This window comes from Pyxicephalus adspersus, chromosome 2 (genome assembly GCF_032062135.1).
Source record: "Pyxicephalus adspersus chromosome 2, UCB_Pads_2.0, whole genome shotgun sequence".
Taxonomy (NCBI): Eukaryota; Metazoa; Chordata; class Amphibia; order Anura; family Pyxicephalidae; genus Pyxicephalus; species Pyxicephalus adspersus.
Window position 1 is genome coordinate 52,198,979 of NC_092859.1, and position 16,254 is coordinate 52,215,232.

A 16,254-nucleotide genomic window follows, 5' to 3' on the forward strand; every position below is an offset into this window, starting at 1 on the left:
ATCATTTCTAGTTGGTGCTTCCGTTAACTGTATCATAAAATTGTCTTATATTAAATTCATACATTTCTGCCCTTTTGCTGTACTAGACGTGCCACTACACCATTCACTGTCAGGGTAGTTAAATTCACCCATCACTGCCACTGTCCCAGCCTGTGAAGCTCTTTCTATCTATGCAAGTAGTTGATTCTCTATCTCTTCTTTAGCACTCAGGCGCCTATAGCTAAAGGTGACTGACTTTGTAATATGCATCTCCATATGTAACTCCACCCATTTAATGTAAGATGTAAACAGGAAGCAAAAACAGGAAAAATAAAAACATTTAATTTTAAGAGAGCAAATTTTCCATTATTAGGGGCAGCTCTCCCTTATTAGGGGCTCTCATTATTAGGGGCAGTGACTTGAACTGGTAGCGAATATTGTCCTCAAAGAACACAGAACAGAAATGGGGATGTTTCAAGTATATTCTACACAAACACGCTGAAAAATATATTCCAATGTGTAAAACATTTAGGAGGCTAACATTAAACCCTATGTGGCTCATGGCTAATGCTAAAAAAGCCATAAAGAATAAGAAAAGGGCATTCCAAAAATATAAAAAATTAAGGATTACCTTCAATATTTGAAAACTTTAAAGAATATAACAAAATATGTAAAAAGGAGATGTGCAAAACTTCAAAAAAAAAAAAAACAGATTGCAAAAGAATGTAAGGAAAACCCCAAATTTTATTTAAATATATTACCCCCCTTAATTATTTATTATATTATAATTTATAATTAGTGTTTCAAACTTTATCATACCCGGAAGTTATTCCTAAGAAATACAGGCCTCAAAAATTAAACAACAAATTTTTATGCAAAACAATGTATCGCTTTTGACATAAAAATACTGACATAATTAGACCACCAGGGAGGTTATTAGCAAAAGGATCAGATCTGAGCAAAAAGGCAGATTTACTAAACACTTTTCACGATTCCAATTGCAATGTCACTTCCTTTAATGAGTCACAATGGCTCAAAATTAACAGGATTGAGAAACAGTTGGACAAAATTAAGGTTAACAAAGCACCAGGACCCGATGGATTACATTCATGTGTCCTCAAACAGCTGAGTTCTGTTATTTCAAAACCATTGTTTCTAATTGTTAGAGACTCTTTAATCAATGAAATGATACCAATGGATGGGCATAAGGCCAATGTGGTTCCTATCTTCAAAAAGGAAGCAAAGTCATTACCAGGTGACTACAGACCGATAAGTTTAACTTCTATAGTTGTAAAGGTCTTAGAGAGTTTAATAAAGAACCACATGCCAGAAAATTATATTATAAGTGATAGGCATGGATTCAAGAAAGACCAAAGTTGTCAAACAAATTTACTCCCTTTTTATGAGGAAGTAAGTAAACAGGTAGACAGTGGAATAGCAGTTGATATAGTGTACTTGGACTTTGCTAAAGCATTTGACACAGTACCCCACATACGACTAAAATGCAAGTTAGTGTCAATGGGTTTAGAAAAGCCAATCTGTAAATGGATAGAGAACTGGCTTAAAGACCGCATCCAGAGAGTAGTTATTAATGATTCATACTCTGAATGGTCTAAGGTTATTAGTGCTGTACCCCAGGGTTTAGTGTTGGGACCATTACTGTTTAACATCTTTTTAAATGATATAAAGTTTGCAAAGTACTTTCTTGTATTTAAAGAGGAATAGTCTGCAGAGATGGAGACATAATCCTGCCCCTGTACAAAGCATTGGTCAGACCATGTCTGGAATATTTCGCTTCAGCAACTACCAGAGATTTTTTAAACAAAAGCCTGACAGAATATAACTGGGTATGAAAGCTTTAAAGAAAAGATACTAGAGACTGTTGATCCAGGGAACATATAATTGCCTCATGGAATCAGGAAGGAATATTTTTCCCCTGTTGGAGCAAATTGTACCAGGGTTTTTTTGCCTTCATCTGGATCAATTATGTCTATAGGGTTTTATATCTGGATTATGTTTATTTCCCTAGTGGTTGAACTTGATGGACTTACGTCTTTTTCAACCTGACTTACTATGTAACTATGTAAGGTCTCAACATCATCACATGCGCCATGAACAATTTCTTCTTTCAGATCACCTCTCACATTTAGACAGACACCACCACCCTTTTGTTTAATTCTGTCTTTCTTCAACATAGCCAAAACAGTTAACAGCTCAGTCATGTGAAGAACAAAGCCAGGATTCAGCAATACCAACTAAGTCATAATGCTCTTCATTCATTAAGCCTTCCATCTCCCCTTTTTGTTTGCTAGACTTCTAGCAATGGTGAACAGTCTCCTAAAACTATTGCTCCATTTATCAGCAGTGTTTGCCAAATCATTTTGTTTTTAAGTACAAATAGAACTGCCTATGTTTGTGTGTCACATGGGAAACGGTAGAATGTGCTCTGTTTAGGATGCCTCAGCCTTCTTTTTTTACAATTACACAAACAGTTTTTTTGTTGAAGGTTCATCCAACAACTTTGTTATCTATGTATAAAAATTTGGATGTATTTATATGTGTGTATGTATGTGTGTTGCTTTATTTTGGATCCTGGAAAATAAGAACAACAGCATTACCAGATTCTTAGGTTAATCCCTTCTTCATCAACATGCAGCTATTGGCCCAAAGTCTAGACTATGCCCTAACCTCAATCTACACTAGCTGAGAGCTACTTTAAAGTTTTTCTTAAAGAAATGTTTGCTTCATCTCCCCCTATGTGGTAGCACAATACACTGGTATCACATTATACAACATAAAATTGTCCTGATGTATTATTGATAGAGGTAAGGTGTTCAGTTAAAAAAGGAAAATATATATTAAAATTATATTTTTTGAGTCCTTACCAGGACATAAGGATTAATTAAAAATAGAAAAAGAAAATTGCTACAAAAATGTTCTGCTGACCATCAAAAAAAAACAAAGACTACAAAAGACAAACAGTAAATCAAAGACAAAAAGACTCTGTAAACCCCTATAACCCACAAATTCTTCTTCAAAAACATTTACAATTAATCACAAGGAGAAGATGTCTGATAGTGTTCCACAAATGTAAAATTTGATTTTTGGTGTAATTGTTTCAAAACAATTAGGTATTGAGCTCAAAATACCACATGGTTAAAAAAAATTATAATTGAAGTCGTTTATACTAAGATTGAGCCAGTACTGTGTTCCTACTACAAACAACCTGTGAAAACAACACTCACATTATTATATAAAACATTCACAACTTCCTCCAGTGTCCCTGAAAGAAAACAAAAAAAACATTAGTACACTCAAACCCCAAACAAAGAATAGCTTTGTCCTAAATCACTTTATATTGGTCATTAACTACCTTTATTGGTAGAAAATTAGAAAACTAAAGCCTCAATGAACATGGCATTGCAGCTTGTGCTAAATTGCATACTAGCCAGTATGGGAGATTGGCCCATGGATCAAACATTAGTATGTTTGTCCACTGCTGTATATGACCATTTTGAGGGTGTTGGCTATTTTTACATGTTCATATCTTTTCTTCCCCCTTCAACAATGGCTGAATTCTCATGTCTGCTATCTTAGACATCTTGCTATCTTTGGACTGTAGTCTTGCTTTACTGTCTTAGGTGGGGTTGTGCTTTCAGTTTCATTCTCCTCACTGTTTTCTGCTATAAACTGAGAAATGTTTCTGGTGTGATCTTTATAAAAATTGTGATCTATAGTGTCTTTTAACCTCCCTGGCGGTCTAATTATGTCAGTATTTTTAAGCCAAAAGTGGTACATTGTTTTGCATGGAAATGTATTTTACATTGTAGGCAAATAATTCTTAGGCATAACTAAGAATTATATAAGCAAATAGTAGCATGTATAATATATAAATATATAATGATTACTTTGTATTGGATTCAATACATTTATGTTGTGTTGAATTCAATACAAAATTATTTTAATTTCCCGACGCGCCTCCCGCATGCACCGACACACGAACCGATGCATGCACCGACATCACCAGGAACTCCCAGGGAATGTCAGTGCGCTTGCCGGCAGAAGATCAGAAGAAGAGGACGTGGCCCAATGATGGGATCCTATGGGCAGGATGCCAGATTTTTTATGTTTTTAGCCACCCTGAGTGTGGTTCAGGGTTAATGCTTTCAACATGTTTTTTTTACCCCGAGCCACACTTGGGTTTACCGCCAGGGAGGTTAATATAGACAGGCCTGTTACACTTGTAGCATCTAAATGATCTTGGCCTTTTTGAATTTTTGTATATGAAAGATAAATCTGATGTATACTCCCTCTTGCCTTGTTCACACCATTGAACGTCATTGAATGAAGGAATTCCAAATCATTAGATGGAGTATCTGGGCAGTTATATGCCTAATATATCTAAATTTCAATCCTGAAAAATCATTAGTACCGTTTTCGCTCCTGCTTCCTAATTCATATTGCAGTTCTTTTTCCTACCCTCTGCTCCATCTAATTGATCGTTTTTCAATGTTATCTGGGCCACTTTTGGTCATGGTAGCCAGGCCTTCAAAAGATCTCATGCGTCTATACTGTTAAGACCGTATTGACACACTACAGCAGGCCGGTGCACCCGTGGCGGGGCGTACCAGTCAGAGCCACGGACAACATCTCCCGTACAAATCCCAGGTTCAAGGTAGTGGGCAGTTTGTGTCTCTGGACAGTGAATGTACTGGCATTTTCCCTTGTAGCTCTGGGCACATCTGACTGCACCCGCTGATGGTGTTCACCTCAGTAAGAGTGCAGATATTAGCTGACTCTGACTTGAGTCACGTGGTAAAACCTACCAAATGCCTGGGGGATCATGAACAATGTAGCCAGTTCTGTAGTTTGGATGCTTTCAGCTCAGTGAAACTGGGGTGCTTTACATTGTTTCTTTACATGTAAATGCCTACTGGTTTGACCAGGGTGAGAATCAGATTATCCAACAATTGAGTCACATCAAGTTCCTTAAAAGCTGCATTACAAAAAAAATTCAAAGCACTTCATACGGACTACTTTTCTGTCAATACCTACATGGACATCGCTCTTCTGTTTGAGGAAAGGTATAAAGAGATTCGCTTGGGAGCCACAATACAGAAATTCTGTGAAGACAATCTAATCTCATTAAATCTTTTCTTCAAGTAGGACCATGAGGTAAACCGAGTGCATGTTTCTATATGACTTTTTCAAACTCTATATAAGAACATACTTTATACGCATTTCATAGAGTTCTTTTTCTTGGACTTGAGTAGACTTGAATAAACTTTTCTTTGAATCAGGTGATTATATGACTGCAGATAGGTCAAACAAAAACATTTCCTGGCAGTTATTTATTTCAGTACATGCTTTCTTTAGGATAGCTCTTGGATACTTGAATATTTACAATGTTCTTAACTAGTTAAATATGTTGCAAAATGTAGTACTAATATATGCTTTAAGTCCATGATCTGCTTTACTGTATAAGCAATGTTGATAATGCATTTCCCTTATGCAATTAGCTGGGAATTTGCATCTGTCAATTTATTCTTCAGTGATAGAACCAGTTCTTCCATCTGAGACAATTTCAACTGCACTGCATCCATAAGCTTGCATTTAATATTATTATAATTTGCATTGCATTGTTCTACTTTCACAGTTTTCCTCTCTTAAATTATGAATTCACATTAGCACTTAATTCACCTATCAGAGGTAGTTGCAATTTTGTCTTCAACAAATTTCTCTTTAATTTGTATTCTCTCCTTACTCCCCCTGTTGCTCAGCTATGCCTTTGATCCTAAGCAACACTAACAACCTATTAGCCAGTCTTTCCTTATTTAATTTCTTGGTCAGTTTATTATGCACCCGCCTTCCGGTCCATCCAGAGATTCCAGGAATGATCGGGATAGACGGGTGCTACTTTCTTCATCGCAAGTTGCCTTAGGACCCTCCTTGTCTAGCATTAAGGACTGATTCCAGACTAGCAGCCTTCCTATTTGGTCTTAAGCACCACATTACAGTTTTTTTTTATCCCAACCAGATCATCCTCACACAATTTAGGTGTTGTGCAAATGACAACCTGCTTCATCCCAATAACTGCTAAGATTTCACAGTCACCTTGATATCCCTTGACACATTTTTTATGTGTATTTCCTAAGTTGATAAATGATGGACATTTATATTTTATATTTACTGTGCATACTCTTCTCATTAAAAGGTTAAGGTTCCTTGAGGTGCTGCGTGTGTGTGTGTGTGTGTGTGTGGGGGGGGGGGGTTGTACATGGGAGTCTCAGTGCATTTATTTGTAATAGAAGGTTTTGTGCTTTCTTTGACTCCCAATCTCATAATACACATGTGATGTTAGGTTAAGTGCTTTTTTGTTGGAGCTTCAGGATAATTCCTTTTGGACAAATAGTCTTAGGTGGTTCCCACAATGGTAGGGGTAGAGTTACTCTCTTTTTTCACTTCACTATTTTAGTTTCTAGTGTGTTCATTCTGAATGTTTACATGTTTATTCCACACATTAAGCTAAAGTTCAATATCTTTGTTAAAATGGGTTGATTTTGTTAGATAATTTTGGGTAATAAATTTGCTATCTCGAGATTTCTGTAGTATACTCATCGCTGTAGAGGTTGTACTTTTTTAGGCATTTTACAAAACAATTGTACAAATCTGAAAACATTTTGGAACCCCTTCTGGCAATGGATTAACAGAAAGAAAACAGGATTCTTCTATTAGAATAAAAAGTTTTTCTATATATTGTGGCATCTATTAATAGATGTTTCCAAGCTTTGAGTAGCATATCTGCCACAGCAGATAAAAGCCAGGTGCTCGAATTCTCTGCCTTTGAACAAGTAAGCATTCAGTCCCAAGCGGTCAGTGATAGGATGCTGCCTCCTGACCAGGAGAAGGTTGACAAGAAAGATTAAAAGAAATCAGTGTCAGTGCAATTGAGCAAAATCCCAATTCCTTGTGAAAGGTTTCTAGGACAGTGTTTCCTGGCACGTGAAGCTACAGAAGAATCCTGGCACTTGCAAATTGAGCTGCTCAGATGATCAGTCAACAGATTTTTCCAGGCTGGTGGTTGGAAGGCCATAAAGTTTCCATGCCATACACTTTCAATGCTTCCCAGAACTGCTAACAATCTAACAGATTGGAGTGGGCCGCCCTTGAAGAAAAGTCAAAAGGTCCTGCACTTACAGTGGGTCCCCAAAAGCTTTGAGATTGGAATCTAAGGTCAGTGTAATTCTAGTCCTGTGCCCCAGAGCCATTTCCTAAGATGGATTGCTATGGGAGGACCACTATCCAAGTCTTGCCAGACTGACCAAGGTACAATGAGTCTCTGCTCCAATAAGCAGCAAACCCAAGGATCAAGGAGGCACAACTTAAACTGAAACGTGTCTGCCTGCTCATGGACCCATGAAAATAGATGTCATCAGTCTCAGGAATACATTTGATTTTCCCAACTGACAGTGTTGGAATTTCAGGAATTCTTTGAACCACTATTATTTGCACCATAGTAAGAAGACAATGAAGAGAAGAGAAAATGGGGTCTTAAATTTAGCAATTAAGTTTGTATTGATAGTTCATGTTCAATGATGTCTTATAATAGAAAATAGGGTTGATAAAAAGAATGGAACAAAATACTGATGCATAATAAATACGGTATGTTCTTGAGGTAGACAAATGTGGCACTTACTTTATACCAATGGAACTCGTAATATTTTGGGTATCCAGCTGGAAGGGGATATAGGTAGCTGGTGCCTTAAAAAGTATCTAAGGATTAAATATGTATCATGAGTGAGCTTAAATGAGAAGTATTTCATGTTACATAACAGTATAGGGAATAAATTAGAAAAAGTCACCAATGTAGTCTTAAAGTTCATTAAAATGGTTGTGAACTAAAGAGGGAGTCAGGTATTGATATAAAGGGGGTAGTTTAGATAATAATAAGAAAGACTATATCATAGTATTTGACTTGGTAAAGAAAATATCTGGCTTACAAATTGGTATTCAGCTTAAAGAGTTAGATAAAGTGTCATGAGAGCTAGGCAAGAGTTTATTTAAAAGGTTACAGGCAAGTAGGTATTAAAGGTTACCAACTTGCTTTTGGATATTGTCAACGTCAGTACATCATCCAAGTAGTGAAATAGGCTGACTCACTGAAGCCATAGCAGCGCTATCACTGAGAAAAACATTTTGTTAAACATCGGTGGAGCTGTGGATAGACTGACGAGTAGAAAGGAGAACTAGAGGTGTGTTGTGAATGGGGATCAGCACAGTGCAGGTCAATGTGGGATTTTTTCAAAGTTCATTTATTGTGGGATACCCATAACCCAATACAGCTTCAGTCTGCTCAATCCAGCAACACAGAATGGCTTACTTCAGAAAAAGGCCTAAATAGTCAGCAAATAAAGTCCAACCACCCAAGTGGATTGGACCTGGCAAGTCTTTGTTTCAAACAACATTCAGGGCTACTCAGTCCTGCTCCTTTCAGCATTGGCCCCCCTCACTGGCCCACCTATTTCCTGACAGCCACAGACATCTTGCAGACAGTCCAAAATCCTAGGATGTACTGCTGTGGGATAGAAAGGCGCACCCAGATCCTTTCCTCAGGTCACCTTCCAAAACTTCCTGGACTTTTTGCAGTACATAACTTCTTTTAACCTTCTAGGCAGTAACCCTAAGTGTGACTCGGGGTAGAAAAAAGATGCTGGAAGCAATAACCCCGAGTCACACTTGGGGTAGGTAAACCTATGGAGGCAATAGTAAATAAAACGCTTACCTTATCCGACGGCATCCTGCATCATCCTTCACGTCTTCTTTCCTCCTCCGGCCGGCTTCCTCTGTACTTGATGAGACGCCGGGAAGTTCCAAGTGATGTTGGTGCGTGCGGACGTTACGTTCAAAGCGGGGCGGGAAATTCAAATTCAATTGTATTGCATTCAATACAAAATAACTGTATTGAATGCAACATGCAATGTACTGCTTTTAGACATAAAAAACCTGACAGAAATGAACAGCTCAGGAGGTTAAGAGGCACCATGACCTAAAAAAGGGAGGAATATATCTACCATTCAGAGTCCACTTCTGGTGTCCTGTACAATATAGACAGAAGAGATATATGTTAGATATAGAGATATGTTAGATATAACAAGACTGTTACTTGAGAAAGCAAAATACCCCTCCTGGAGTAGTTAGGGATTACCACAGTTATAGTACCAAATTAACCACATTAAAATCACATTCATTTTAAATGTACACAACAAAATGTACAAGTGAACAGCAAAATAAATCCAAAGATTTTTCACAAAATGTGTAAAAAATGTAGAGCAAAAAAATAATTGTAGAAATACCATTAGGCAGAAAACCAATCCAATCTCTCATGTTCTATGTAAAAACAAGTGACATAAAAAAATCTCCTACCATTTATATCATACCTAATACTTGAGGCTCAGACTGCATTTTCATGAGCCGAGACATACAACAGAAAGCATAGGATACAAAAATTCCTTCCCAACTCACCTCTATTATTTCCAGTACATGATGGCTGTAAGCTGAAGTCACTGCACATGTGCATTCATTTTCTTTAGCATCCAGTTGTGTTCCTTCAGTGTCAGTAGGAGTGCCAGAAAATATATGCACAGGGCGTATTTCCTACTAGGCCATAGGTTAAGCTGCAATGACCACTCTATATTCTGTACTCTCATATAAATCATTTAAATATATATATATATATATATATATATATATATATATATATATATAGTATAACGTCCCTTTTATCCCCCTTATTCTCTCTCTATCCTTTGTACACTCTCTTCTCCTCTGGTTTCCTCTCATTCACTCATTACCACAAACCCTATCTCCATCTTCCCTTCTTATCTCCCTCTCTCTCCCTTTCCTTATTCCAACCGCTCCTTGTTCTCCTAATTTCCTCCCATTATCCTTCCATTGAAATCACAGAAAATTCAGCATTTTTTCCACCTGTCACCACTGATGCTGAGCCACTTTATCTTAACCATTAGCCCCACATTTCACTGGGGTACACTATGTGATCTGCTACTAAAAAGTTTGAATCATTGCATTAACAGTACCACAGCCATTGCCTTCTTTATACTAGCATATTTAGCTCAACTAATGCCCCCATTATTGTCGAAGCACACCACTTTTTTTTTTCCCCCACCCCCAGTTTCATACTCACTAACTGCTAAAAGTTGCAAGGTACGATAATCTGTACCCAAAAGAGAACATAACAATAGGTGACTATAAATCAGTTCAAAGCACCAAATTCACCAGTTAGTTTTGCTCAGTTTTTGTTACGCTACCTACTTTTTTTTTATAAAGCAAGATAATTTAACTGTTGTGTGTAATGAATATATTGATGTTCCTTTTAAAATATTGATCATTTTTGTTTGTAATTGTATTAATTGATGTAAATAAGACTCCAAGAAGAAAATAGGAAATACAAGCACGTTTTCAATTGAAGACGGGCCAGGTCATGTCCCTTCTGTAATAAAACAAACTTTTCTGACAGTTCACAGTATTTTCCATCATGTTCATTGAGCTGCACATCAGGAATGAATGTACTTTTTTTTGTATGCACACATCAGGAATAAATGTTTTGAATTCTGAACAGCCAGGTACGTTTGTTGTATTATAGAAGACACAAAGCCGTTTTTTTGCAATTGGGGTTGTTATTTCTTGGGGGGGGGGGGGGGTAGGGGGGGGCAACACAAGCTAGCTGGTCTTGGGGAAAAAAAAGTAGAAATTTGTTCATGTATATTATTATTAATATACTAACATACTATATACTATACTATAATATACTACTATGTTTTATATATATATATATATATATATATATATATATATATATAATTTAAAAGAAAGACTCTTTCCACACAGAGGTCAATTGTTTTCTATTTTTAGAGTTAGTTCAGAAATCCAACATACCATGGTTACCTGAAATTAAAATTGAAAATAATAACTATTCTGTATTGTATTTAGTCCAGCTAATGGAGGTCGTTCATGCATAGGGCCAAGCTATGAGCTAGAGCTTTGCAACACTGAAGATTGTGACAAAGATTTTGAGGATTTCAGAGAAGAACAGTGTAAACAATGGGATCCGTACTTTGAATATCAAAATGCTAAACATCACTGGATTCCTTATGAACATCCCGATGGTAAGTTTGAATTAATATTAGTTAACAAGAGCTGTGTCAAACAATATTCATAATAAAACTGTTAAACTCCCAGTTGCACACAGCAACATCTATTTTTTCAAAAGATGGAAATTTTAAGGGCAATGTCTTGGAAGGTTGAATAGAAGCTGGAGGCTTGTGACAAGAACCCAACATTTTAAAGTACAGGTACATACCAAACAAAAAGCTTTTGTTGCTGATAAATGCTAAATATAAAGAAGATGTTTATTTATATAACAGTTTGACATTTACATTATTGGTGAACATTTATCCTTCTACAAATTAAGAGATAAAAATGACATACATATTTATTAATCCTAAATTAACAGACATTAGGAGGTAGTTTTAAAAGATATATACATCCATACATACAATAGTTGATACAGACTCGCTGAAACAATAATAATGTTAACCAAGCCTTCTGCAACAGAGGTAGTGTCCTTTTTTTTAGGGAGTAAAGATTGAAAGCTGTATGATATGCAGATCCAAAATCACCGTACATTTGTGTTTTTAGATTGTCAAACTGCTCTCTTATTGCTGTATTTCCAATCACAGTAGAAGGTACACCTAATTTGGAACGTCCATGAATATGTCCCAGACGCGAGGCATTTTACTCTTCAGCATTCAGTGACTCTGCATGTATCCACTCACCATGTCCACCTGGGACCCAGGGTTAGTTTGACCTTTTGAAACAAATCCTCCCCCGGTAATCCAGGCTGCCACCTCACCAGGCTGAAGCATTTTATTTACCAACAGTTCAGCATTTTATTTAAATCATGCACTGACATTATTTCTCCAACATTGCTGGTTTTGTTTCCCCCCGGTATTTGATATTTTTTGCCGAAAGGATGAGGGTGACAATATTGTTGATGTTTCATTATCATCTTGTTTGGAAAGCGCTAAGTATCTCTGTAGTACAGGGTACACAACTCTCTTCTAATTATTTTCCTCATCCAGTAGGTCATTTTTGTGTAATGATTCACTAATCTCTGCATCTAAACACTGCCTTACTGTCCAGTTTGTGCATTAAGACCAAAAACATTTTCTTGGCGTACCCTAATATGACCCGCCCATGCTATTAGCTATGAGCAATTAGCTATCAACCAGACTGTGATCAGTGCATTTCTTGTTGCTCATGGAACACGCTTTATCGCTTTTCTTGTTCCTCATGAAACACGCTTTTTTCTGAATATTTTTGGGCCTTTCTCTCAGCAGAAACTTTCCTTTCAGAATGTTAGGAGTGATCTTGTCAATAGCCGAAATTAAATAATTGCTGGTGTAATTCAAGACTGATTTTCTGTCTATGGGCTTTGCTCATCAGAACCTTTAGTAGGCCCCAATTGCAACATAACCTGTTAGAAATATTAATAGGAGAACATAAACTTCCAAGAATGACCCAAGGGATGAAAAAAATGAACTTTTCAGAGCTATGATTTTTATGCGAGTATACAGTGAGCAAATCCGGAGGGAACAAGCCGGTTCTTAAAAGTAACTCCTTCAGAGTGTTCACCTCTAAATCTACTAACAAATATCCATAAGACAACCTTGTTTCATCTTCAGAAGCTTTTAAAAAAATGTGTTTTACTGAGGTACATTTTTCTAGGGTTTTTTAAAAGCACCATATGTTTAGTGTTTAGGTTTATAGTTCTACTTGTCTTACCCTCACAAAACATGTTTTAACAAGATACTTAATACATCATTCCAAAATTTCTGTGATGAACTTACTTGGTAAATGCTTTTTATATTTACTTGTTTTTACTAGCCGCCTCTGTGAGATTATTAACAATTGTCAAATTTACCTTGTCTGGCGGAAATACATGCTCTTCTGTAAAAGTCTAAGGCAGCCCCTCAATAAATCTAATATGCGCAAACAAATGGAAAAGACATTGTGTTATGCCTTTAACTTTTAAAAATGTTTTTCCAATGTTTAATCTGTATCCGTAGCTCTTTGGGCCCTGCTGAAACAAACTCGGTAATGTGCGTACTGTCCTGTACCTTGCTAGTCAGCTCCCCCAGGTAATCCCCCAAACAGGGTTCCAGTCACCTTCCCTACTTACGATAATGACGGTGTCTGTGTCATGGTAAAGACATTCTTCTAGCAGTCTGTCCAATACCATGTAAAGTTCAAATCCGGCATAAGCTGTGGTAAAAGAGGCTCTAAAGATGTTTGCGTTTTTATTGATTGTGTAGCGTTTTTTTGATTATTTCCAATTAACAACAGCTGTTTCATCATTACCAAAATTTACGTTGTCCAGGTTAGTGACTATGCTAGTTCTAAGCAGGTTAGACTATTGCCCAAACTTACCCCACATGAGTTAAAAAAACCATTAGAAATTTGTTTGTTAGCAGGCTTCACAGCTTATTTGTCAGGACTTGGACGAACACCCTCTTTTGCATAAAAGTAATCGACGCCAAACATAAATTTTAGCTAACCTCTAACCCTTCTCTACGGCTATCTCGAGTTCTACGGTGCACCACTTACCCATCAAGGAACGTTCTTCGTGTGTATGTGTGCAAGACTCTACCTGGGAATTGCACACACAGGTAACAAGTAGGACAGAAAAAAAAAACAATCTCTGAGTAGATAAACTTTTACTTTTGCAATTCCAATGTACTTTTTGATGTAGCCAAAACTCTGAAAAATTATTTCTGAATGCCCTACTGGGTATTTCTATTTTATTAACATAGGCTTGTAAAATTGTAGAAGTGCATCATCGGGCACAACCCTTTGATAGAACTTTTATTTGTTTTACCGCTGTTTAGTCACAGGCATCTAGTGGTTTGGGCAAATGTACTTTTTAATTAAAGTCTTTGAGTAATTTGTCAACCTTCAGCCATTTCACTCCATTCATGCTCCACAACATGAGGACCAAGAACTTGAGATTTTGGGGCAATAATGGTAAAAACAACCCTGAACTTCAAAAGCCATGCGTTCATCATTAACGACTGTGTAACTGTCTAAAAAATATTTGCCATGATTTCATCGCCTTTTAAAATGTGTTGTATGGAGATGTTTCCTGCATATTCTACATACATGACCTATTTGATGACAAATTTTTGTAAACACACTCCCAGGAGTTTGAACCGTACAGCGTTTTGACATTAATTTAGTTTGGTATGTGTGTGCCAGTCCCCTGCATGCATTCAAAATCATAAAATATGTATTTTTTGGTCATTGGTTGTGGTTTGTATGGCTGCATGTTACAAGAGTGTGTTTCAATTGTCAATTGTCAACACGTCTGCTACAATCATTACAGCACAACCTGTTACATTTATGCTCAGTGCCATTAAACCCATCACAAAAAGACCTTGTTCTACAAAAAGTTACATCATCAGCCGCTAAACCTCTGTGCAACTACAAACATTTTTTAAAGCAACAGTTATTAAAATGGTTGCACCTCGGTTGATAACCTTCTTTGTTCTGACAATCGGGTCTTTGGCACGCTTTACAAATCTGAAGGCACCCATGTGCATTCATTTTGCACCTTTTGCAAAAGTAAGCATCACCGATAAAACCTTTAATGCTTCGAATACTGTAAAAATGGTTATCTTGATGTAAACTATATACAGTTTTTTTCTCTAAAGGGCCTCCCTGTGTGATAATACTGCCATTTACCTTGGTGGTAATACAAAACGTTTTTTGAAGGCATCAATAGGGCTAAAAGCACATGATAGTCCTCAGACAGGCCGAAATCTTTATGCAACTTTCTGGCCCTCTCTAACAGAAAGACATGGTTAACGACAGAGCCATTCAAAACAGTGCACAAACAAGCGGCCAAACAAGTTTTGCAGTTGCAGTTATTAAAATTGTACAGTCAGTGTTTTTTACTACAGATGATTTGGTTGTAAGCAAAAGATCGCAAGCACCATTTTTAACCACCCCATCTGTTACCCATGACATGCCATAGGTTTCAAATTCACCCACCAAATACTTGGCGTTACTCTGTAAAGCGGTGGCAATGTTGTTTAAAAAGTCTCAGAGCTAAATTCTTCTCTGCTCTGTCTTGTTGAAATCACTGAATCAAAAGCACCACCTCCTTGAATAAGGGATTGTACTGCGTCTAAAATTTTGATAAAACAATCCGATCCTATCCAGGTTACGAAATCTAAAGTGGTCAACAAACTGCAACACAAAGTTAGAGAATTCCCTGTCATAATGAAAAATATGTTCTAAATATACAGGATCTCGTAACTGAACAGTAGCATTCATTCATTTCACAAGGCATGTTGCTATCTGGTACAGGGCTATCCTGTATAGGCCTACCCTTGCCATTACCAAACTGCGCGCTGTGTATTTGTGCGGTTACCAGATCACATATGTGTGTTTTGCCAGACTGAAAACGTCAGAATTTTGTTGGGTTTCAGGTTTTCCAAGGTTGTGTGTAGGGATAACTCTACAAATTCTTTCTGTGCGTAGCAACTCTGTACAAGGTTACTCCAACAAAATAGTCAACAACATCCTTATAGCCTTTTTCACTTTTTTTAAATGCTGCCTTTACTGGATGCTTTAACAATGTTTTTTATGGCAATGCCCCCAAAAATCACTTTTCACAGTGTCCCATCTATACTTTTTTCAAAAACCCAAGGACACATTAGTGCTTTTTCATGTTTTTGAAATAAAAACATTACATCAGCTTCCATAGATGCATAAGTATTGGCGCATCCTAAAGCTACGGAACTCTAAGTAAGGCTGGATAAGTAATTCACCATTTGCAACATGCAATGCTTTAAACCTTTTGATCGCTGTTTCTTAGCAGTCTACAACTGATAAAGTTTAAATCAAAAGCTTGCAAAAACTCCGGTGAACCATGCTCCTTGTTCGTTACGGCATCTACTAACCGGGTATTTTCATTCACATTTGTACGTGTTTCAGGTGGATGATTCATCTCTGGTGTTTCAAATGTAATTCATGTTGATTTTTGGAGTCAGTGCCCCTGATTCATCAAGCAGAATCGGATTATCGGTCGCGCATTCGTATTCGCGATCCGAAATCGTACGCGATCGCGCTATTCAGCAACTGAAAAAGATCGCGGCCGGAGCCGCGCATCTCCGGCAGCTTTACACTGGCGAGCTT

The 16,254-nt window shown here is 37.1% G+C and overlaps 1 protein-coding gene across 3 annotated transcripts in view; it reads left to right on the forward strand.

The window, feature by feature from the left end:
- The window catches only part of LOC140323580 (A disintegrin and metalloproteinase with thrombospondin motifs 2-like), a 355,904-nt gene that overhangs the window by 173,544 nt on the left and 166,106 nt on the right, over window positions 1–16,254 (forward strand). Inside the window, exon 12 of one of the 3 annotated variants that reach the window (XM_072400782.1) lies at window positions 11,016–11,162. The exons of 1 other annotated variant lie outside the window; for it this stretch is intronic. In XM_072400782.1, coding sequence (XP_072256883.1) covers window positions 11,016–11,162 — 147 coding nt within the window. Of the gene's footprint in view, window positions 1–10,986; window positions 11,163–16,254 lie in introns of all 3 variants that reach the window. One more of the 3 variants, XM_072400780.1, reaches the window with a different exon arrangement.